The sequence below is a fragment of the Giraffa tippelskirchi genome, chromosome 6 (genome assembly GCF_054371585.1).
Source record: "Giraffa tippelskirchi isolate mGirTip1 chromosome 6, T2T-mGirTip1v1.2.pri, whole genome shotgun sequence".
Classification (NCBI taxonomy): Eukaryota; Metazoa; Chordata; class Mammalia; order Artiodactyla; family Giraffidae; genus Giraffa; species Giraffa tippelskirchi.
The window spans coordinates 114,058,296-114,079,519 of NC_137280.1; the positions used below are offsets into that span (position 1 = coordinate 114,058,296).

A 21,224-nucleotide genomic window follows, 5' to 3' on the forward strand; every position below is an offset into this window, starting at 1 on the left:
AAGGTTCTGGTAGCCAGGTGTGGCCGGCCTCATTGGCCCAAAACTAACAAGCTGTAGAGCTAAACCTGAGGTCAGCCTGCTCCAAACCTTTGGTTGGTTCCCCCAAGAGCCTTATACCCCACTTTCCTTGGGGCCTTGGTGAGGGTGCCCTGGCAGCTTTGGAGGTAGGAAAAGTTGGGAATGGGGTCGGGGCAGGCGGCCCACCACAGATCAGCCCCTGGAGGCCCGGAGCAGCAGGCCTGAAGGGATCTGGATTTCTTTATTAACAGACATGAGCACGACCTGTTACAGAAGTTTGTGCTTTCCAAAAAACAGTTACTGAACGTGAAAAAGGAACCCAAGCAAAGAGGGAGGAGGTGGAGAGGGGCCACCCATAGCCCTGACCTGAATCACACCTAGGGCCTCCAGCCTGGGACCTGCCCAGCAGGAGGGGGCAGGAAAGGGCCAGGAAGCTGAGAGGCCCCAGCTAGGCCTGCTTCTCTTCCTTTGGGCCAGGTGGAGAGGGGTCAAGAGAAGGGCGGGGAGGGGTGTCCCAGGGAGCCAGAGCCCACGAGCCATTTATTGCCATGTTTTAAAATTCGTGCAAAATATCTGAAGCCCTGGACAGAGAATACAAAGTGATATTTTTTCCAAGAAACAGAAAACTAGGAAAAGAGGTGGGGGGAACATTTTCCCACCAGAACTCCCCCCCCCACGCCAGGCCCCAAGCAAAGTGAGGCCTCCACCCCGGCCAGGTGAGTGAGCAGGGAGGACTAAGAGCTACAATCTGGACCGGGTGGGAAGGGGGTGGAATTTGCAACAGCGTCTCAACTACCAACGGGAGGAAAACCAGTCAACTGTACAAGTCTCCTATCAACTTTAAAAAAAAAGAGAAAAGCTGTAAAAGTAGGGCCCTGTGGGTAGGGATGCGGCCAAGTTCCCAGCCAGGGCCAGAATCCAGAGTGGGTGCCAGGCGGAGCTGCTGCGAGTGCAGGCACTGTGGACCATCTGGCTAGAGACGGGGGCGGGTGGGCGGCCTTGGCGAGGGCAGCCTAAGGGCAGGCACCACTGCTAGTCACCACCCTCGAAGCCCTCCTCCTCTTCCGGTACTGGGTCTGCATCCCAGCAGGTGATGTCGATTTCTATGATGTGGGGAAGGGAAGGGAGTTAGGATGGCTCAGCAGATCCATGCCTGTGTCCATCCCAACCCCAGCGAGCTGTCCCAGCTGTGTATTGGGGAAGAGCTGCCTGGCCACACTCAAACGCAGCACCCCCACCCAAATTCCTCTCCATCATCCATCCCAGCACTACCTGGTGGCTTGTTGTAGAACACAGGAGGCGGAGCCTTTGCACATAGCTCTTCTGATTGGACAAACTCCTCCTCCTGTGATTGGCTGAAGTACCCCTCACTGGCCTGCAGGAGAAAAGCTCCAAGTCACTGGGCCCCACCCAGCAGGACTAGGGCTGACCTACCAGGCCTCAGCTGTTTCCCCAGCAACCAGTGAGTCCATCAGTGGTTGCCAGGGAAACATGCCTACCCTGGGAATAAAAGCAGAGCTGGCCCATGGAGGGAAAATGAAATAGCTTCCCCCCAACAATGTGGGTCACAGAGAAAGGGGGCAGGATACTGTTGCAAGCCTGAGGAACCAAGGGTCAGCCCTCTGCTCCAGCCCTGACTACTTCCCCTCCCATCAGGCAGCCCCAGCCCCACCTGGGTCCCCTCCTTCTGGGTGGTCTCGCCATTGGTCAGCAGGTGGGGCTCTGGTTCCAGCTCTGGCTCCAGCTTCTGATCCAGCTCTTCTAGAGCTGAGGGCAGAGTTGGAGCCTGGGGGGCAGCCAGGGGCTCCCCTTCTATTTCCTCCCCTGGGTCACAGAAGGTGGCTGGCGGCTCAGGCAGCTCATCAAAACTGAGAAGATTAGCACTGCCTTCTCCTGCTGGCAGCAGTGGCTCCTGAGCCACCTCATCCAGCAGGGGCACCTCCGCCAGCATGACTTCGGCACCTGAAGGTGGTGTGGGGGCCCGAGGCTCAGCCTGGGGTGCAGAGGCCCCTTCCCCATTGCCTGGCCATAGGTCAATGAGGCTGGCAGCGGCAGGGGTGACGGTGTTAGCAACAGCAGTGTCAGCAGCGGCAGTGTCGGTTTCAATGGCATCAGCTGCTGGGCTGTCAGCTGCAGAGGCTCCAGCCATGGCAGGCTCTAGAGAGGCAGCCAGGTCTGCCTGCTCTGTAGATGCCATGAACATCAAGTCCTCCTCCATGGGGCTGCCTTGGCCCTCGGGAGGCTCGGAGACCTGAGGGGACTCCTCCAGGGGGCCAGCCCTGGCCTGAGGGGCTGCTGCTCTGGCTTCCTTGCTGGTCTCTTCACTATCCAGGCTGAGGCTGGGCTCTTGGGTCTCTGTCAAAGCAAAGACAGAGGAGACATGCGATCAGCTCCCAGGATGTGGGCCCTAGGCAGCCACCCGAGAGTACCCTGCTTACCCACTGAAGAGTTCAGGAAAGAAGGCCTCCACTAAGATTTCCATGCAGAGTGCCTTCTAACACCCACTGGCCCCCGCTGCCCCTTTACCCACAGTCTTTAAACTGCTCAGCAGCCCTGGGAGGAAGGCCCAGTCCCCACTCCAGGGAGACACTGAGGTCCAGAGAAGGCAGGTCTGACCAAGGCTCGTCCCTGCCCCAGCCACTTTCAGGGCCGTACAGTGGCCACTTGGAGTTCCCAGTCCAGGGGCCAGGGTCCCCTCACATACCTTGGGCTGCTGGGGGTGGTGGCGGCAGTGGTGGAGGCTGCGAGGACGTGACCTCATCCAGGGCCCGCTCGATCTGCTCAGCAACAGGGGTGGAGGCCGTGCTGGAGTCAGAGGGGCTCCGGGCAGGGAGCGGGGTAGGTACCATCCTCCGGTGGCTGTCCAGGTGGCTGCCTGTGGGACAGAAAACCCCAGGCTGATCAGTGAGGGCCAAGGAGCCAGATAGTAACAGGACTGTCCAACTTGGGGCCTGGCCAGCCCCTCCTCTCTGGAGTCTGGGTGGGGGCTGGCAGCTCCCCAGGCCCCCCAGGGGCCAGACCACAGCTCCAGGCCCTGTAAGCTAGGCCCCCGGAGGGCCAGTGCTCCTTCAGGGCCAAGGGAAAGAAGCAGGCAGTACCTGCTCTGGGGATAAACACCAGAGATCAGCGATCAGGCTGGGGGAGGGCAGGGGGGCTGCTGGGAAGCGGGGCCCTCCTTACCCCCTCCCGCAGAGGCCTGGGACTGCTACCTACATGGGAGGGAGGAAGAGAGGTTTGGGGTGCGGTGACAGGTGATATAGGGAAAGGGAGTCCGTGGAGGGGAGGAAGAGGAAGAGGAGGAGGAGGAAGGCCCACTGTCCGATGCCTTTATGAAAGGGCAGTACGGACGACCTGCCAAGAGAGACAGACAGAGAGAGAGAGACAGAGGACAAGAGAGGGTCAGTCTCCCCCACCCCCATCCTGAGGCCTCACCCACCCCCCGGCTGGCCCTGGATGTCCAAGCTGCCTTCAGCCAGGGTGCACATTCAGCCAAGCTGGACCAGAGCCTCAAGCCATCAGACCACTGCCACCAGCACCAGCCACACAGACAGACAGAGAGCCTGACACATCACGATGCAGCCAGCCTCCCAGCCTCTGGGCAACCCACGCCCAGGAACAGCCTGCCCCACCCCTAGAGCCCTAGCACTTGAGCCAAGCACACAGAAGGGGCAAGCAGGCCAGCAGACAGGGAGCAGAAAGGTGCTTCAAGGAGAGGTAGAAGCCATACAGGGAGAATCCAAACAGGGAACCCGGAGTACAGCTCCAGGCTGCTCAATCTCAGGACACGACGAGGCCCCACTCCCCATGCACCTACAGTTCTTCAGATAAGACAAGTTCAATCCCAGCAGGGCCACTCACTGCGGCCAGGGGGATCCCTCAGCCTCAGATGGCCTCTAGCATCACCCATTGCTCAGACCGGGCCCTGCTCGAGCCCTTCTCAGCCCTGCCACCTGGAGGCGGTGGGTGGAAGCACACGTGATGCTCGGCCTTGGCTTCTCCAGGGGGTCCTTGGGCAAGGTCTCCCCTCTGAGGAAGGTCCCAAAGAGGCTCAAGACCAAAACCTGAGGAGTGGTGGTTGGGTAAGGGTGTAGGAGCTGGGACTACCTGGTCGGTGGTTGAAGGGTGAGGGCACATCGCAGCTGCCTGCGGAGGCCGATGCGACTCTTTCCTGCTGCTTAAAGAACTCCCGTGGATTATCAGGTCGCTGGGCAATAATGGCTGCTGCCTCCTGGGGGCACACGGAGAGTCAGGCCAGGTGGGGCCTGATTGAGGCAGCCGGGCCAAACTCAGATGCCTGGTCTCCTCCACAGTGCTCACCTCTACCTCTGATTCTGACTTCTTCATCTGGGTCTCTTCTTCCTCATCCCGCTGGTCACCCTGAAAACCAAAGGGATGGTGTTCTGAGCACCCCACCCCCACAGGAGCTCTGGGCTTTCTTACAGCCCACTTCTTTCACTACTGGAAACCACTTTCATGACCCAGTCCCACAGCACCTTCCATTTGCAAGGTCCTCAGCTGCCTCATCCGGAGAAGGCAATGGCACCCCACTCCAGTACTCTTGCCTGGAAAATCCCACGGACGGAGGAGCCTGGTAGGCTACAGTCCATGGGGTCGCTAAGAGTCGGATACGACTGAGCGACTTCACTTTCACTTTTCCCTTTCATGCACTGGAGAAGGAAATGGCAACCCACTCCAGTATTCTTGCCTGGAGAATCCCAGGGACGGTGGAGCCTGGTAGGCTGCCGTCTATGGGGTCGCACAGAGTCGGACACGACTGAAGCGACTTAGCAGCAGCAGCAGCAGCTGCCTCATCTCCAGTCCAGACAGGCCCCTGGGCACCCAGGGCCATCCAGGAACACTCCAGCTTTGTAGCTAACTTTTCTCGAACCTCTTACTCCAGTACCTGGCCAGCCACACCCCCATCCGTGCAGCCTGTATCTTGCTATCATGACTGAGGCTTCACTAGTCCCCTGCCTCCTTGCTCTTTCCCCCTATTTCTTTCTCTATAGACCCTGAAAGGATCTTTCCAAAACATTAATTAACTGCCATCACTTAAAAATCATGAATCTGCTTGCAATGCAGGAGACCTCTGTTCAATCCCTAGGTTGGGAAGATCCCCTGGAGGAGGAAATGGCAACCACTCCAGTAGTCTTGCCTGGAGAATTTCATGAACAAAGGAACCTAGTGGGCTTCAGTCCACGGGGAAGCACAGTCGGACACGACTGAGCAACTATCACTCACTCACTCAAAAATCAAGTTTCTTACTGAAATCAGGGTCTTCAGTTTCTCTTGAAAATGCCAGTAGCCCTGGTAACACAGGCCTGTGTGCCTCAAAGCAGCTTTCAACTAGAACTGCAGTGCAGCAGTCCTCAGTTTGCCACAGTCCCCACCACTCCCTACTGCCCTTCACATGCTCACTTCACTTGCTGCTTTGGGACTGCAGCCCCAGGAGTAAAGATAGGTGGGGGTCCTTGGTTGGGCCTCCCCTCACCCTGCCTGATCCAGCCCATCATCTCTTCCAACATTCCCCTCCTGCCCTGACTCGCACACACCCTGTGAGATGTAGACATCAAGTCCTCAGCACAATGGAGTTGTAGGTCCTGTAACATGCGTACAACTTCCCAACTCTGTGCCTTGGCAGAGGAAATGAATCTCTCTCCCCATGTGCCTGACCCTCACCCTGGGTCCAGCTCTTCCTGCTTCCGGCCTCAGCTTCGGCACAGCCTCCTGGGGAAGGGGCCCTTGGCCCATTCAGGGCATTTCCTTCCCTGGGCCCCCATGAGGTGTTCCAGCCATACACCAATTACACTGTGTCTTATTTTCTCTTTCTGGATCATCTCCCCACCCTCTGTGGGTGACACAGGATGAGAACTTATGTGTGTGAGTGATCAGCCTGACGTTCAGTGGTACCTGATTCCTCAGTTGACCTCACCACACCAAGAGCCTCAAGAGGGTTGTCACCCTAACCACCACTTCTTATCTCCCAGAATGAAGTCTAACTCCTCCTCTGACCTCGCTCTCTCCTCCCAACTTTCCAAGGGGCCTCCAGTCAAGCTCTTCGCCTTCCCTCAAAACATACATCCCACCAGCCTCTGCTGCTATGCCACCCCTGCCTGGTGTCACAGGACTTGGTTCCTCTACCTCATTCAAAAAAAGGACCAGAGGCAGCTTACCACAAAAACCTTAACTACCAACACTGTGAGAAGCACGGAAACAAATCAGAGCTGGAGGTAGGAGAGAGACATCAACACAGTAACTGGAAAGGTCAATGGTGCTGCCGTGCTTCAGCATCTTCAGATAAATGGAAACTCCTAGTATCCCAGGCAAAAAGGGAACTCACATAAGGAAGGCAATTCTTATCAGAAGGGGGAAAGCAGAGCACCTCCTTAAGTCAAAAGAAAGCATTTTACGGTTGTAAATTTCAAAGATTTTTGTGTGGGACCTTCCTCAGGGGACCTGAAGTTGCAGGGTCACCACAGTGACCTGTTAAAATACCTACTGTCACTGTCACATGACCCATACTTGAAGGGCCAGATGAGACTATAAAATAATGGTGTAACACTGTAAATCTTTGCCTGAAACATTGGTAATTGAAGATAAGCGATCAAAGTCAAAGGTTCACTAAACTATTCTTTCTACTTTTGTGTGCGCATGTACGTGAAATTTTCCATAAAAATAAGTTTTTTCCCCCAAAAGACCTTGCTCTGAATGGGTAAACAAAATCTGGTATACGTATACTACGGAATACTAATAGTTTTCAAAAGGAAAAACATTCTGACACATAGATGAAGCCTGAAGATGCTAAGTGAAATAAGCCAGTCATAAATGGTAAAATAACTGCGTGATTCCCCTCATATGAGGTACTTAGTCACATCACAGACACAGAAAGCAGTTGCCAGGGGCTGAGAGAGGTGACAATGGGGAGTTAGTGTTTAACGGATACGAGGTTCAGTATGGGAAGATGAAGAAAATTCGGGCGATAAACGGGTGACGGCTGTACAAAATAAATACACTTAATGCCATGGAACAACACATTTAAAAATGGTAAAGATGGTACCTTTTATGGTATGCACCTTTTGCTGCAATTAATTCATCAGCTAATTGTAAAAGAGCCTTGCTCATCTTGTTCTCCACCATATTTCCAACACCAGCACATGGCAGGTGGCAAGGGTTTGTTGAATGAATGACTCTGGAGCTTACTACCCACACATTCTTTCCACCCTCTAGCGGCTAATGTGAGTGGAATGATCTATGATAGCCATTAATGCCAGTGCCTACAGGGCTGTCCTGCCACCTCCCTCCCAGCCTCCTGTGGGTGTGACCTTGAAGTCTGCTTGAGTCCCCATGGCCCAACAGCTACCCACCATAGTCTCAGTCCAGATGACTATTGCCTACCTCCTGTCCCAAACTGCACCATGCTCAGCACTGAATGATCTTTGCTATTTCTAAAATGTAAAATTCAATTCAAAGCATGAAGATCTGTCTCCACTGTGGTTGTGAAAGGGTCAATCCATGATGATCCTAGGGCCATCCCAATGTTTGGAGGTTCAGCCAAGTATCCCTGGAATAAGTGCCTGCCCTAAAGGAGACACTACACATACTTGTATACAGATGTTCAGAGCACCAGCCCAGATTCTTTCAGTGGCTCTACAGCATTACTACAATGGGGACCAGGCCTCAAGTCCCATTAAGTATAGGAAGCATGGCTAATCTACCTTGAGCCCCTCAAGTCCTGCTGGAAGGGGGCAGGGGGAGCCTGGTCAATGAGGGTTTAGGTCAACGTAGATTTTCTCTTTCAGTCTAGAGTATAAACTTCTCCGAAGAGGTCTCTTCCCACAGCCAGGGGACAGAACCCCACATGATCAGGGGTCAGGCCTGACATGGCAGGCCATCCCATGCTGATGCAGGGGTACCCTGAATGCCCAGCACTGTCCCCAAGACTCTGACTATCCCCCAAGGGGCCCAGTAATTCAGGGACCATCCCCACTTCCCTGACCAGGAGACAGAAACCATGGGCTAAGAACTTACAAAGATAGATTGCTCCTTCAACCGCCTCTTGGCCTCCTCAGCCTCTAAAGTCTGTTGTTTCCTCCTGGAATGAAAGGTGCAGGTGAGCCATTAGGACTGGCCGAAGTGGGGGCCGCGGCCCAAGGTGGGGGTGGAGCTGGGGGCACACCTGTGTTCCTCAATCTGCTGCTCTCGCTCCCGATAGCGGCGCTCGCGCTCCTCCTGTTCCTGCCGCTCCTGCTCCATCCGCTCTTGCTCAAATCTGAGTCTCTCATCCAGGGCCTTCTTCCGCTCCTCCTCCTTCCTCAGTTCTTCCTCCTTCTGCAGCAGCCCCCCGTGCCAAGGCAGTGCAGGCCCTGAGCTTCTGGTCCACCCCATCCCACCCCACCCCCATCCCTGACCCAAGGTTCTGTGAATTTGGGGGCTTTCAGTGTGGGGAGCACATGGGATGGGCCCTGCTGTTGAAAAGAGGGACTTTAGGAGAGGAGCCAGAGCAGCCCCGTGGGGTCAAGACAGGGAGGAGTTGCCTAGCCAGCAGGCCAGGGTCAGGGTCTGCACCTTGGCCTGCTCCCAGAACTGCTCGCGGTTAATCCGCTTCATTTCCACAGCCGCATCAGTCTTCTGATAGGTGGTGCCCTGCAGAGTTAAGGGGCCTGGTGTGAGCGCAGCCCACAGGCCAAGTGCTCGGGAGCACCCCTCTGCCCCCCCACGAAACAGTGAGGACCGAGAGGGGACTGGCCAGTGGAGCGCTAGGTAGGGCCAGCCCACCAGGGGCGCACACTGACCACCGGCTCAGCATTCTCGTCCTCACGGAGCCGTAGTCGGTGCAGCACAGGGCTGGAGAGCCGCGCCAGCCCATTGGAGAGCCGCTGCCCGATGGCGCCCGCATCGATGTCTTCCACGCTACTGGCATTCACGATCACGTCGACGCCCTGCCGCAGGAAGAAGGCAGGTTCAGGCAGCCAGTCCCCGCTCCTGTCACCAACCCCTACAAGCCCTGACCCCACGCGCACCTGGAAGAACTCGGCCACCTTAGCCACGTGGCTGGCACAAGCACATTTGCGGGCATCAGGTACATCCTCACCAACCTGCAAAGTCGCAGCAAAGGGGGATAGGGCAAGGACAAGAGTTGGGGGCAGGCTGAGGCCTGGGGCTCTCTTCCTGCAGCATCAGTGAGTGAGTGGAGTAGGAGGGAGGAGAACCATTCTGGGGTCCTCAGCTCCCCTCCCCAGCCCTCCGGTGCATACCCAGTTGATGAGCACGTATTTCGGCAGAGCAGCCTGGGAGTCCTTGACGCTGCAGAAGCCATACATCACTCTCTGGTTCTCAAAGTGGCCGGAGAGCTCCTGCAAGCCCCCATCTGGGGGAATCAGGAGGGTTGTCAGGCCCAGTCTCCTGAACCCCTCCCCCACAAAGGGCCTGGAATCCAAAGCAAAGACTCCTCTCGTGGGCTCTGCAGACACCCCCAGAGGTCTACAAGTCCCAGAGTTCTGTGCTGGTGTGAAAGAGGCAGCAAGGCAGGTGCAAGTTTTTCCTTTTAATCCCCCAGGACCTTGGAGAACCGAGGATGTGTTCTTCACACATCAAGTCTCACGCGGTGCTAGCACCCACTGAGGTAAATTAAAACCTTTTTGGGCTCTGGAGAAAGTGGGGTGATCCAGGCCATCCCTGTCAGGCCCCTTCCCACCTAGCTGTGTGACTTTGGACAAGTCATACTCCTTCTCTGAGGCTCTGTCTTTTCATAATCAAACAGGAAACCAGTCTCCCTCCCTCTCCACCCTGGGGATCTTAGGGAAGATTGGAGGAAGGACATTTGCCAGACAAATAATGGTCTGCTGGACGCAGGCAAGCAAGCATCGAAGTGGCCTGGAGCCAGACGGGTGGGGAAGAAAACAACCGGAGGAGGGGGCGGGGAGGAAGACAAAGGAATGGCTGGAATTCTTACCTCCTGATGCAGCAAGCTTGAGGTCATCTGAGCCATCCTCATAAGTGTACAGAGCCCTGGGGAGAGGGAGGGGTGGCTCGGAGAACTGTCAGGGCCCAGGCAGCCAATTTTGGGTGGAGATGGCTCTGGGAGGGTAGGAGGGACACAGAGGGGGCAGAACAGGAGGGGGGATTCCAGCCTAGCACTTAAGGCTTATCACCATGACAACAGAGCTAAGCACCATTTCAGGCTGGAACTCAGTGGGGGACAGTTTGGGATTTGATGGAGGGAGGCTTGGATCAGGTAGAAAGCAGGCAACGGGGAAGGAATTGCTGGCCAGTGGCTTGCTTCCAGTAAGCCAGTGTGTTGTGTCCTCGGAGCCCTGGACCTAGCAGCCTGCAACCCAGCCAGTGGTGTGAGATGGAGATTCCAAGGCGACGGGTTCCTTGGTTACCGTTCCCTGGCTACAGCTCCTCATCCCCCATTGGTGGTTGCCAGGAACCTACCTGGCGCGTGCCTCGGTACCCACTGCCCCTCCCCCCACAGCAAGGCGGGGCAGGGGGAGAGAACCTGGTGCTGTTCAGCTCTGGGCATCCCCCTGGTAACCATGGCAACCCAGCAATTGGCACGCGACTGGCCCACCCAGCTGCATCCTCCTGAACACAAAGGACCCCGGGGACACACCCTCATCCTCAATCTCAGACTCTCTGAAATGGGGATGAGGTCACCATGGCCACTCTTGCCTGGACTCTGGCCTCTGGGCGGCGGCGCTTTTTTGGCCTTCCAGCCCTAGGCTGCCTCTGCCCTAGCTGAGGTTCTGGTCTCCGGGGACTGCTGGCCTTTCCTTCCTTCTCAGCTCTGGCAGAGAGCTGAGCCAGCAGCCTTCCTCCTCCCTAGCTTTTTCTCCACAGGTAGGAGTGGCTCAACATCCATTTTACACAAGGGAACAGAGAAATGTCTCCTTCCCAGGACCCACTTGGAGGAAGACAGGCTTGGGGCCGGGAAGAAAGGCAGGAGGGGCAAGGAGGCTCAGCCCTTCCCTCAAGCTCCCTTTTCCTGACTGCCAAGGCAGGGTGCTAGGAGGAGAGGAGGGAGGAGACCAGCGAGATGCAGAAGAGAAAGCAAGCTAGGAGAGGAGGCAGAAACAGAAGACAAGAGAAGGGAGGGACGTGAAGGGATGGAGAGAAAATGAAGGGGGGGGGAGGGAAAGGGGTGGGAAGGAAAGAGGGAGGAGAGAAGAGGGAGAAAGGAGAGGGGGAGGGAGGTGGAAGGAAGGAGGAGGGCGGAAGGAGTGCCTGATCTAGGCCCAGCCCCATGAGGTCAGCACAAGTCACTGCCAAATGGGCCCCAGCCCCTCCCCGCTTCTCAGGATCTCTTCCCTCCTAAAAGGGACACAGGTGGGCTGTGGGGCCAGAAACTCCCTGTCCAACTGTTGCCTGGGCCCCAACCCTAGCAGTTGCTTTCTCCACACAGCTGTCCCACCACCTGTCTGGCTGTCCTAAGCTGCCACTGGGAACAAAAGGCCCTTAGAGAAGGAGGATCTGCCCCTTTGCATCCCGCAGCTGGGAAACTGAGGCAGGACTCCACGACTATGGTTCCCAGACACTGCACTAGCCATCAAGTCACACTTCCCCGGCGTGACTTGTCAGCCTCTCCCAGGCTCTCTGTGGCTCTTCCCAAGAACATGTGTCCTGCCCCTTCCATTCTTTATTCCTTGTCTACCCACCTTCAGGCACACCTTCTGTGCTGCAGCCCTGGCCCCTACCTGGTGAGATTTCAGCAGGCCTTCATCCCTGAGCTCCACCCCCCCTGCCTTTCCAGCCAGACCTCCGCATCCATACCATACACTTGGATCACACTGGATGGCTCCCGATGTCCAGCACAGTTCTGGGCATTTCCCACCCTAGAGCCTTTGCATGAGTCTCCCTTCACAGGAAGGCCAGATCTGCTTCTCCATCCCTTGCCCACCTCTGACTGAAATCCCTCAGGGACCCAATGCCAGCTCCCCAAGAAGCCTTGCCCTGCCCTGCACCTCCCTCCCCAGGGTGCTTACCACACCCCAGCAAGGATGGGAAGAGGCACCTGAAGCTGCCTGGGATCTCACTAGACCTATGCTTCTCAAACTCATTCGAGGTGACCTGAGCTTTGGGTGGGTTGGAGCTGGTGAAACCGAAAGGAATCGGTGGGGGGGGGGGAACGGACAGACAGGAATCTACACCTCCAACCCCTGCAGATAGACACCGTTCCATACCGTAAGCTTCGTGAAGCTGGGACATTTAACTCAGACTTTCAAGACAGCACAGAGCAGCTCTAGTTGGTATCTACCATCTAGCAACCATCTCAGCCAGAGAAAGTGGACCGGGGCGAGTGGGAGATTGAATGTAGCAGCTCCAGGGAGATTCTGGTTTGAGCTGAGGATGGGGATTGCAGGGCAGGTGGATTCCTCAGGACAATCACACTCTCAGGATATTAGAACTGGAAGAGCCTTGAGCATCCCGGGTATGGTTGAGCCCAACTCCCTCTCCTGCTTGTCAACAGGAGCAGGGACTCGTGTGGTCATACAGTGAGTCAGGTCATGTCCAGGGTAACACCTGTTCTTCTCACCACACAATCTGACTGCCATGGTCCCCTGCTCCCAGTATCAGGCAGCAGTCTGTTCAAGAGTAAGCCACCTGGGTGTGACCTTCCCCCACCCTCACTCCCTACTCAGAGGAGGGCAGTGCCAAGCCCCCTTTGCCCAAACAGTGATTTTATCCAAGACACCCTCCTCCAGCCTCAGTGCAGGGTCTGCTCCTGAGTCTGGAGACCCCACTGTACCCTGGCTCTGTGCTGGGTGCTAGGGGCCCTCATGTCCCTGATGATTCTCACATCCTTTCTACCAAATGTTTATCTGGGCCCTTGGGAATGAGCAAATGTGTGTATGTGCGAGGGTGCATGTGTACATCTGTGAGTGTCCCACACACAACCCAGATCGGGGAAGGGAGGGGGGTGACGCATGCCAGTGATGAATAATAACTTGCTTGAGCCACATGGATGCTGCTGGGTGGTGGGAGCCCAGGCCTCCGCTGAGCAGGATGCAGGCCAGCAGTGGTTGTGGGAGCTCCGCTTTTTGGAAGATGGGGGGAAACAGGGTGGTGATAGGCAGCACCCCCAGACTGAAGAGCATTCTGAGGTGGGCTGTGCCTCTCTCCAGGCACAGCCCATATCCCATGGCCAGCTCTTCCACCAGGCCAAACCGGCCACTTGCCCTCAACTCCTCCCATGATCTCAGCCCCCCGGGGACAGGGCTGGGACAGAGGCTGGGCCGCCTGCCTGCTTAGCTTGTCTTGGCCTCTCCTGTGACTGACCCGCAGGACACGAGAGCTTACTTGTCTCCCTCGTCCATCCCTCCAGGCCTGGCCGCCCGCCAGTGCTGCAGTACTGTGGCATGGATGCCTGGCCATCTTTCCCCTCCTCCAGCCCCCAGGTCAGTGTCTTCCCAGCATGAGGGTGAGGCCAGCCCAAGTGTGGTCCCTCAGATCTTCCTTCACTTTGTGTTTCCTGCTTGCCAAGGGGAGAAAAGGCCTAGGGAAGAAAATGGGCACTTGCCCCAGGAGAAGAGTATTCCGGGGAGATGATGGTTCCTGAATGGGGCAGTGTGGAACCCCTTGGCTTTTCCGCCACACTGGGGACTCTAGCCTCAGAGCAGGTGGTCCGTCCCCACCCACCACCTAGGGGGAGACAACAGCTGGGGAGGGGAGAGAGGGCAGCCCAGCTCCTCCCCATCCCCGCGGTAGCTGAGAGCCCCTTGCCACTGGGCCACCAGGCCAGGGGCTCCGTGGATCTCCTCACCCCCTCATTCTTCTCAGAAAACTCCCTCCACTCTCTCCACAATGGTCCGCCTGGAGGCTCCCTCCCAGGGACCCCACCTGGCACCCTAGGCAGACAGTTCAGTTCCTTTGGCACGTCCCAGCCTGGGTGCCTAGTCCCTGCAACCCTCTTCGCCTCGGGGAGAAGACTTAGCCCTGCCTCCTCGACCCCTGAGGGGAACAGGAGGCACTTGGCGGCGGTGGCCGCGTGGCAGTGAACGTCTTTTCATCACACCCCAACTCCGAGAGGCCCCCCGGTGGGCGGGGCGCCCCGGCCCCCAGCCCGCTCCGCTCCGCTCCTCCCCCGCCCTAGCTTTTCCTTTGTGCGGTGGCCGGCTGGGCTGGGCCGGGTAGACTGCTCTGGTTCTGCCGGTTCGGTCCCCGCCCGCTCGAAGGTGTCGAAGGTGCCCTTGGCCTCCTGGTGCACACCTGTCCCCCACCCCCCACCCTCGGGGCCCAAGGCGAAGAGGAGGGGGTGGAGGAGGAGTTCTGCAAGGCCAGGAAGCCCCAGGCCACACACCTGGACCCTGCCTCTCTCCAGCCTGCGTCCAGCCACCAGAGTTCCCACTGCGCGGCTGGGGCCGCCTCCGGGTGCTCGGGGACCGCGGGTGCCCCGCCTGGCCCGGCCCGGCCCCTCCCCCGGCGCGCACAAAGGCAGCTCCTCCCTGGCCCTCCCGGGCCGCTGCAGCATTTCGGGGTCTCCTCCTCCCTCCCGACTACCGGGCGGTGGGGCCGGGTGGAAACAAAGGCGCGGCGGCGGCGGCGCGGGGACAAAGGGGCTGAGGGGCGGGGGCGGGGGGCTCACCAGTCGGCCGCGCTCTCCTCCCGAATCACCTCTTCGTACGCCGCCAGCAGCTCCAGGCGGTGGCCACTGAAGCTCACGCCGGCCATGCTGCGGGCCGGACCGAGGCCGAACGGACAGACGCACGGACGGACGGACGGAGAAGGAGGGAGGGAAAGACGGAGTCGCCGCGCCGCCGCCTCGGAGCCTCTGCAGCGTTGCAAGCCGAGCGAGCCAGCGGCCGGGGGAGGGGAGCCGGCCGGCGGGGGGCGGGGGGCGCTGGCTCCGCCCGGCTCGCTCCCTCCGCGCGCTCGGTCCTAGCGCCGCCCCGGCCCGGCGCAGGGGGAGGCCCGCCCCCTCTTCCCGGCCTGCCCCGGGGCGCCCTCACGCCCCTCGCCCCCAGCCCCTGAGCGCCGCGCCCAGGCGGGGCTACCACTCCGCACCCAGGGGCCGTTCTTTCCACGTCCCAGTTCTCCCCTGTGGAGTCCCCAGCCACAAATCTTAGGGCCTCCGTTCCCGCCCCCCCCACCATCACTTGATCTCCCTCTCCCCGTCCCCACCTCACCAAGCCCTATCGAGGCCCAACTTCAGCCCTCTCCCTTCCAACTCCCTGTCCCAATCCCAAATCCATTCCATTCCATTCCGGCCCAGCCCCAGTCTGTCCTTCATTTATCTTCCTCCACCCCAGCCTCACCCCCATCCCTGGTCCATCCCAACCTCCATCCCCAACCCCTGGCCCATCTGTAGCCCATTCTCATTTCTTTCCCCTCCCAGCACCAGCCCCACTCCCAACCTTATGCTTGGTGCAAACCCCTACCCATTCGTCAGACCCCATCCCTAGCTGCACCTTCCTTATTCCAGCCTATGATGTTCTCATTCTGATCTTTGTTCCAACCACACCCCTCCACCCCTGCCTCGTAGACTCGGCTTCCTACTCCAACATTCCCAACCTCTAACTCATCTCCGCCCCACTCTATACTGAGCACCCCTCCCCCACCAGCTGCCCCCTGAGCCCTCTCAAGTGAGGCCAGCCTAGGAAATCCTTTGCCTTCTCTCCCAAGCCTCAGGTCTCCTAGAGGAATCCCAAGAAAAGTTCCGGAAGCAGCATTTAAGCCCAGACTCCCAGGGCAGGGCTTCTCCAAGGACTCTCCAGGGCCAGTCAGTCCCCTGGCACCCTTAGTTCCCAAAGCTCTGAACACAGAAAACACTGGGGCCTCAGAGGAGTCTCTTGCAAGGAAGTGGGCACCACTGCCAGGGCCTCCTGGAGCAACTCTGTTCCAGTCTAAGCTGGGCTCCTGAAACCCTCTGCAGCTCTCAGAAGCCTTGACCACCACCTGCAAAGCCCTCCACCCTTGTCTTCCCAGAGGAGGTGGCAGAACCTGAGCAAACTTTTTCTGCTGGATAACCAACCGCTGGACCAAGAAGAGGAAAGAAGTATGCACATTGATCTCCAGCAGTGGATCCCAGCACTTTAGAGTACGAAGAACCCCTTAAAACCCAAAAGATTCCACAGGCCCCCGCCTGGGAAATTCTCAGCACTATGCCCTTGGACCCCTGGCCCTGTCAGTTTCTCCAGGGCCTCCACTTGGAGCAAGTCCCAAGCAGAGTCCGTGGGATTCTAGGGAGAGAGGAAGACCCCATAGCGGGGCTGAGGGGTGCCTGGGAAGGGTAGGTCGAGGGATCTCAGGCCTCAGTCCCTTCCTGCTTCCTTTGACTTTTCCCAGCTTTCATTTCCTCATCTCAAAGCCCCCTCCCCAGCCTCCTGCTCAGTTTCACACCCAAAACAGAAGCCCTACCTGCACCTGCGGGCTCTCTTTCTCAAATTCCTGCCTCCCCCAGCCACCTACAAATTCTAGCCACACCCACTCTTACCTCTTTGCCATCTATATTTTTAAATAAACTTTTAATTTTAGAACAGCTTGAAATTCACAGAAAAATTACAAAGATAGTACAGAGAGTCCCCATATGCCCCATGCCCAGTTTTCTCTATTTTCAGAGGAGCAAGGAGGTTCCCTGCTCATATTCCCTGGAGCCCACCCTTCACCCCTTCACATCATCATCATCCTATAATTTATCTGTACTCTGCCTCCTTCCCGCATGGCCTCTGGCCCTGCTCTGGCTGAGGTCACCAGGGACCCCTAAATTGCCAAATTCAGTGGCCCCGTTGTAGTCCTCAGTTTCCTCAAACAGTGGGAACAGGGTGACTAATGATCACTCCCTCCTCTGCAAAGCCCTGAAACCCACATGCTCAGTCATGGTGGGTGGGTGCTGGGTGCCTCCTTGGAGGCTCTCCCACCAGGCTTTCATGTCTACCACTCCCAGCACTGATCACCCTTCAAGTCTCTCCCTCCCCAAGATCCTGAACTTGTCCCCTCTCCCAGCTGCTCCCCCTGCCCCCTCCAGCCTTGGGAGGCTTGTCCAATGGCTTCTCAGTCCCCAGAGTGGAAAAGCTAAGAAAGAAGGAGGATTCATATCCCGAAGCTGGTCACTTGCTGTGTGACCTTGAGTAAAATGCTTTCCTTAAGTTTTCTCTTTGATAATGTGTTGTGAGGATAAAATGTGACAGGGTGAAGGCTTAGAAAGCAAAAACCCCTTCCCCTTCCTCCTCGCAGCCCCACCCTCCCACGCCCACCTTCTTGCTCTGTGCTCCCCCACACCTCTCAGATAAAGCTTCAAGGCTGACATGTAGGTTTCAGGACTTTTTCAGCACCTGGAGCCTTCTCTGCCCTCACCCTGCCTCTGCAGGTTCCTACCAAGAATACCTTCAGAAGTTTCACCCTCATCATTACAATACTCCCATCACTTTTCAGATCTTGCCACTGGCATGGTCCCAGCCACTTTCACCACTTACCTCTGCACCTGAGCTGCACAGACCTTGCTACAATGTGACTTTAGACTCTTCTGCTTGGCCTTTCTTATCTCGCTGTAAAATAGGGATGATAATGATGGTATCCACATCATAGGACTTGTTTGAGGATTTAAGAAAAAAGTATCTAGAAAGCATTTAAAACGGTAGGTGCACATAGTAGGTGCTATTGACATGTTGGCTATCATTACTATTTCACAAATGGGAGAACCGAGGCTCAGAGAGGGGCAGTGACTCACCCTGTAAGGCACAGAGTGGCAAAGTCCGTATAGATACCTGTCTGTCCTGCATCCCTTCAGCATAGCACACTCTCCCCCTGCTTCTCCTTCTAGCACCCCTATTTCTACATCCAGGGGCTAGCCTGACCTGGAATTTGGTCAGAAGTAGTTTCTGAGGCTACAGCTGTGGGGCCAATGGAAGGAGTCTGGGGGGCAAGGATCCTGAGTGTGGAGAGCGAGATGTCTGCTCAGCGCAGTGGACATCCATGGTCAGCCATCCCTCCCCATCTTCCAGTTGATTTTCCAATGCAGGCTCCAGAGGACAGCATGTGATTCAGGCCAGTGGGTCAGAACCAGTGGCTGCTTCAGAAGTGGACACGTGATCCCATTAAGTCCAATGGGTATCAGCCCTGGAACTTTTTGCTGGAACCATCAAGAGTCTCTGGTGGGCTGCTGAGCTGGCAGGATGTGGGCCTAGAGCTGGCTGAGAGGTGTTTTTGCTGATAATGGGATGAGTTACCTGAGACTAAAGCCAGAACTGAGAAAAGGAGGAGGGCCAGGACTCAGACTCCTGAAAACATCCTGACATCCATGGGTATCGGATCCTGCTGTGTCTGAAGCCATTGACCTTTGCAATTAAATGAGACAAATTATCCCCGTTTTTTTGCTTAAACTAGTTTGAATTGCAGCTGAGAGTCCTTCCTAGTTGACCCAGTCTCCAAATAATAGTCATTTTTGTCAGTGGCAAGAGACAAGGGTGAAAACAAAGTTGATCCTCTAGTGCCCCCAGGTCCTGAGTGGGATAACTTAGGCTGGTCCTGGGACCTTCCTTGGCTATTCAGGGCTGGTCCCAGCCTCATGAGTTCTCTGCAGGCTCCCAGAAGGCTGCCTCTTGCCCCACCAGTAGCCCCTGGAACCCCCTACCTTGCCCCACTTTAGGTCCCAGCTAGGAAGGAACTCTTCCTCCAGTCTAAGGTTTGGCTTTGGATTCAGGCCAACTCAGGTTCGAATCCCAGCCTTTGTGGCTGTTCCGTGTGTGTGCCATGGGGCTAGGCCCTGTAGTCCCTAGCCTCAGCTCCCTTCCTGTAGCAGGACCTTGTGTACCTTGTGAGTGTTCCAAGGCCCACGTGGGGCCCAGCATAGAGAAGCAGCAACAGAATCAAGAATCGTCAGTCCTTGCCTGTGTACCCTGTTCTCCACCGCCTGTCTCCCTGCTGACTTCAAATGAGCGCAAGCCGCTCAGAACTGGAAAAAGCCCCTCCCTGGCCTGCTGTCTCTCCAGTTGCCCACTCAGCCCCCTGCCAAGGGCTCTGCTCCCTCAGCTGGGGTTACTGCACACTCCCAGGGTGCTAATGGCCTCCCGTGCCTGGTACAAAGACATTTCCCAGTACCCTTGGCCTCCACCTGTATAGCCTTGCACCTGAAACTTGAGAACACAGTGATCCCTGCAGTTCTGTGCTGGAGAGGGGTGGGGAGCTGGGAGGTACAGTGAGAAGCAGCTCCGCCTTTAATCTGGGAAGCAAGGACTGGACCTGGGCTGCTGGGTGGCTCCGGAGAGGTCACTTTCCCTTTCTGAGCCTCAGGTCCCTCCTCTGAAACGTGCCTTGAATGACATCTTTTAAGTATGTTTTAATGATTTAATGACATCTAAGCGATTGCTCTGTGGTTCCAGCAGAGAGGTAGCTGTTCAGAGCAAGTGCCCCATGCTTGTTTTGACTTCCATCTAAAAAGCTCCACTTTCCTGAGATTCAGTCCCCAGCTCTCTGCTCTTCCCTTTCCTCTCCCCTTACATCTGCCCTCCAGCTTCTTCAACCACCTCCCCTTGGCAGGAGCCTTCAAGCTGCCTCCTCCACCCCTCCTGGCAGCTCAGCTGACCACAGCTGCTCAGGGCCCACCACAGTCAAGCCTTTTAAGACAGCTGTCCACACTCTCTCATCGACTCACTCTCTACACCCTCCCCTTCTTCCTCCAACCCTGGCACTGGCCCCAGCTCTCAGGAAAACTGATCTGGCAAACGTCACCTTGTAGCAAAATGCCACGGGGACTCCTCGGCCTTATCTGCCTGGCTGACACTTCTGGAAACAACTCCTGCCCCACCCAGGATTCCCTGCCCCAAACTCCCTCCCTCCAGAGGCTGTGGTCCTCCACTTCTGGCGGCTCCTTCTGCTTTCTCTGCCCTGCCCTGTGATGTTGGTGCTTCCCCATCTCTCATGTCTTCTCTAGGCTGGGGCCCTGGCTATTGTCACACTGGATTTGGTCCACGGTATATTTTTTTTTAAATAAGATTTTAAAAAATCTTAGTTGCCAACATTGAAAAACCAAATTTCACATAAAAGTGTCGATCTCTGGATGTTTTTGGTAAACTGGCAGGTCTGGCCACAGTTCAGCATTCCCACACGGCTGCCCCCAGAAGGCTCCCCACAGACCAGCACTTAACCATCTGCCCCTGTGCTCTTGCTGGCTTGTATCCATGGTAACCAAGGATGGACTGAGAGGTCTTCATGGTTTAAGAGGAGAGGGAGAGAGTACACTTCCCTGTGGAAGTGAGAGATACTCTTCACTGAATATGCCAGGAATGTCTATGTTGAAAGAAAACCACATCCTACCTGCTTTACTCATGTGACCTGCCGGGGCCCCTCTCTGAGCATCTGTGATAATGGTTGAATAGCTCCAATAGCTGCCCTGAACTCACTCCCAAATTTAATCCAAAGTGTATCTAGACTTGAATCTTCAGCTGCTTCCTGGATTTGTCTCCTAAATGTCTTGTAGGCACCTCATTCAGTCATTCAACATTCATTGGGCATCCACTGTGTTCTAGGCATAGGCACTGTTTTAGATTCTGGTAAGATATCATGAAAGTGACATGCAAAGTCCTACACTCCTGCTCCAGGGGTCCTTGAGAAGCCACAATACAGAGGCCCTGCTCTTCTCTTAAAGGGAACAGGCCTGAGTACCTGTTGAGAACGCCAACAACTTCAGATGTGCTATAAAGTTCCTCATGACAGCGAGCCCTGGAGGACAGGTGGCTACGGGCGCACCATGTTCTCCTGGTCTAGTTTGGAGCCTCTCCTCAGTCCCTCTCCAGTTCAAGCCTGGAATAGGAGGAATGACAGTCCCCTCGGGGTAGTGGAGGGCACCAATGTGATGCAAGAGGCCCTGGGGAAAGATGGGGCCACTGCCAGAGCCTCCAGACTTGGAGGCAGCAGGCAGAGGCGAGCTCTGCAGGGGCATCCCTGGAGTGTGGCGCTCAGTGCCAGCCAGTCTCAGGACGCTGTGCCCAGCTTCAGGCCTGGCTGCCGGTCTGGCTCATGGCTCAGGGGCAGTGCAACTCTGGTCAGGTCTCCTAAGCTTTCATCTATAAGATGAGACTAAGTGCAGACACCCCACAGGGTTGCTGCGTGAGATAAGGGGAGGAATGACTGGTATACTCCAGATGCCGTCCTTCCTCTTCTCACCTCTCATCCCCTAGTCTCTGCTACAGGCCTGGGGCCAGTCCCTGCCATGTGGCTTGTTGCTCCTTCCTTCCCCTGAGCCCTGCCCCTCCTCCCAGGCTCCCTTCTTC

The 21,224-nt window shown here is 56.6% G+C and overlaps 1 protein-coding gene across 5 annotated transcripts; it reads right to left on the reverse strand.

Moving 5' to 3' along the window:
• Positions 1-240: 240 nt before the first annotated feature.
• On the reverse strand, positions 241-14,913 carry DBN1 (drebrin 1). Of its 5 annotated transcripts, XM_081501972.1 has the most exons (15): positions 14,603-14,913; positions 9,971-10,026; positions 9,273-9,385; positions 9,039-9,113; positions 8,811-8,957; positions 8,584-8,661; positions 8,195-8,346; positions 8,047-8,110; positions 4,336-4,395; positions 4,123-4,246; positions 3,232-3,369; positions 2,723-2,893; positions 1,691-2,373; positions 1,291-1,393; positions 241-1,121 (listed from the first exon to the last, which is right to left on the reverse strand). In XM_081501972.1, exons 1-15 carry the CDS (start codon positions 14,686-14,688, stop codon positions 1,051-1,053), a joined length of 2,121 nt encoding a protein of 706 aa, XP_081358098.1. In that variant the 5' UTR covers positions 14,689-14,913; the 3' UTR covers positions 241-1,050. The 5 variants fall into 5 exon arrangements, with proteins under 5 accessions (XP_081358098.1, XP_081358099.1, XP_081358101.1 ...); XM_081501973.1 differs by lacking the exon at positions 3,232-3,369; XM_081501975.1 differs by lacking the exons at positions 3,232-3,369; positions 14,603-14,913 and adding an exon at positions 14,318-14,509.
• Positions 14,914-21,224: the final 6,311 nt, after the last annotated feature.

Excerpts from the sequence above, each read along its gene's own strand:
- DBN1 (XM_081501972.1), bottom strand. The coding sequence starts at position 14,688 with ATGGCCGGCGTGAGCTTCAGTGGCCACCGCCTGGAGCTGCTGGCGGCG. Across the intron at positions 8,347-8,583 it reads AGTTCTGGGAGCAGGCCAAG|AAGGAGGAAGAACTGAGGAA; the intron begins GTGCAGACCCTG and ends GGGCTGCTGCAG. Across the intron at positions 4,247-4,335 it reads AGTCAGAATCAGAGGTAGAG|GAGGCAGCAGCCATTATTGC; the intron begins GTGAGCACTGTG and ends GTGTGCCCCCAG.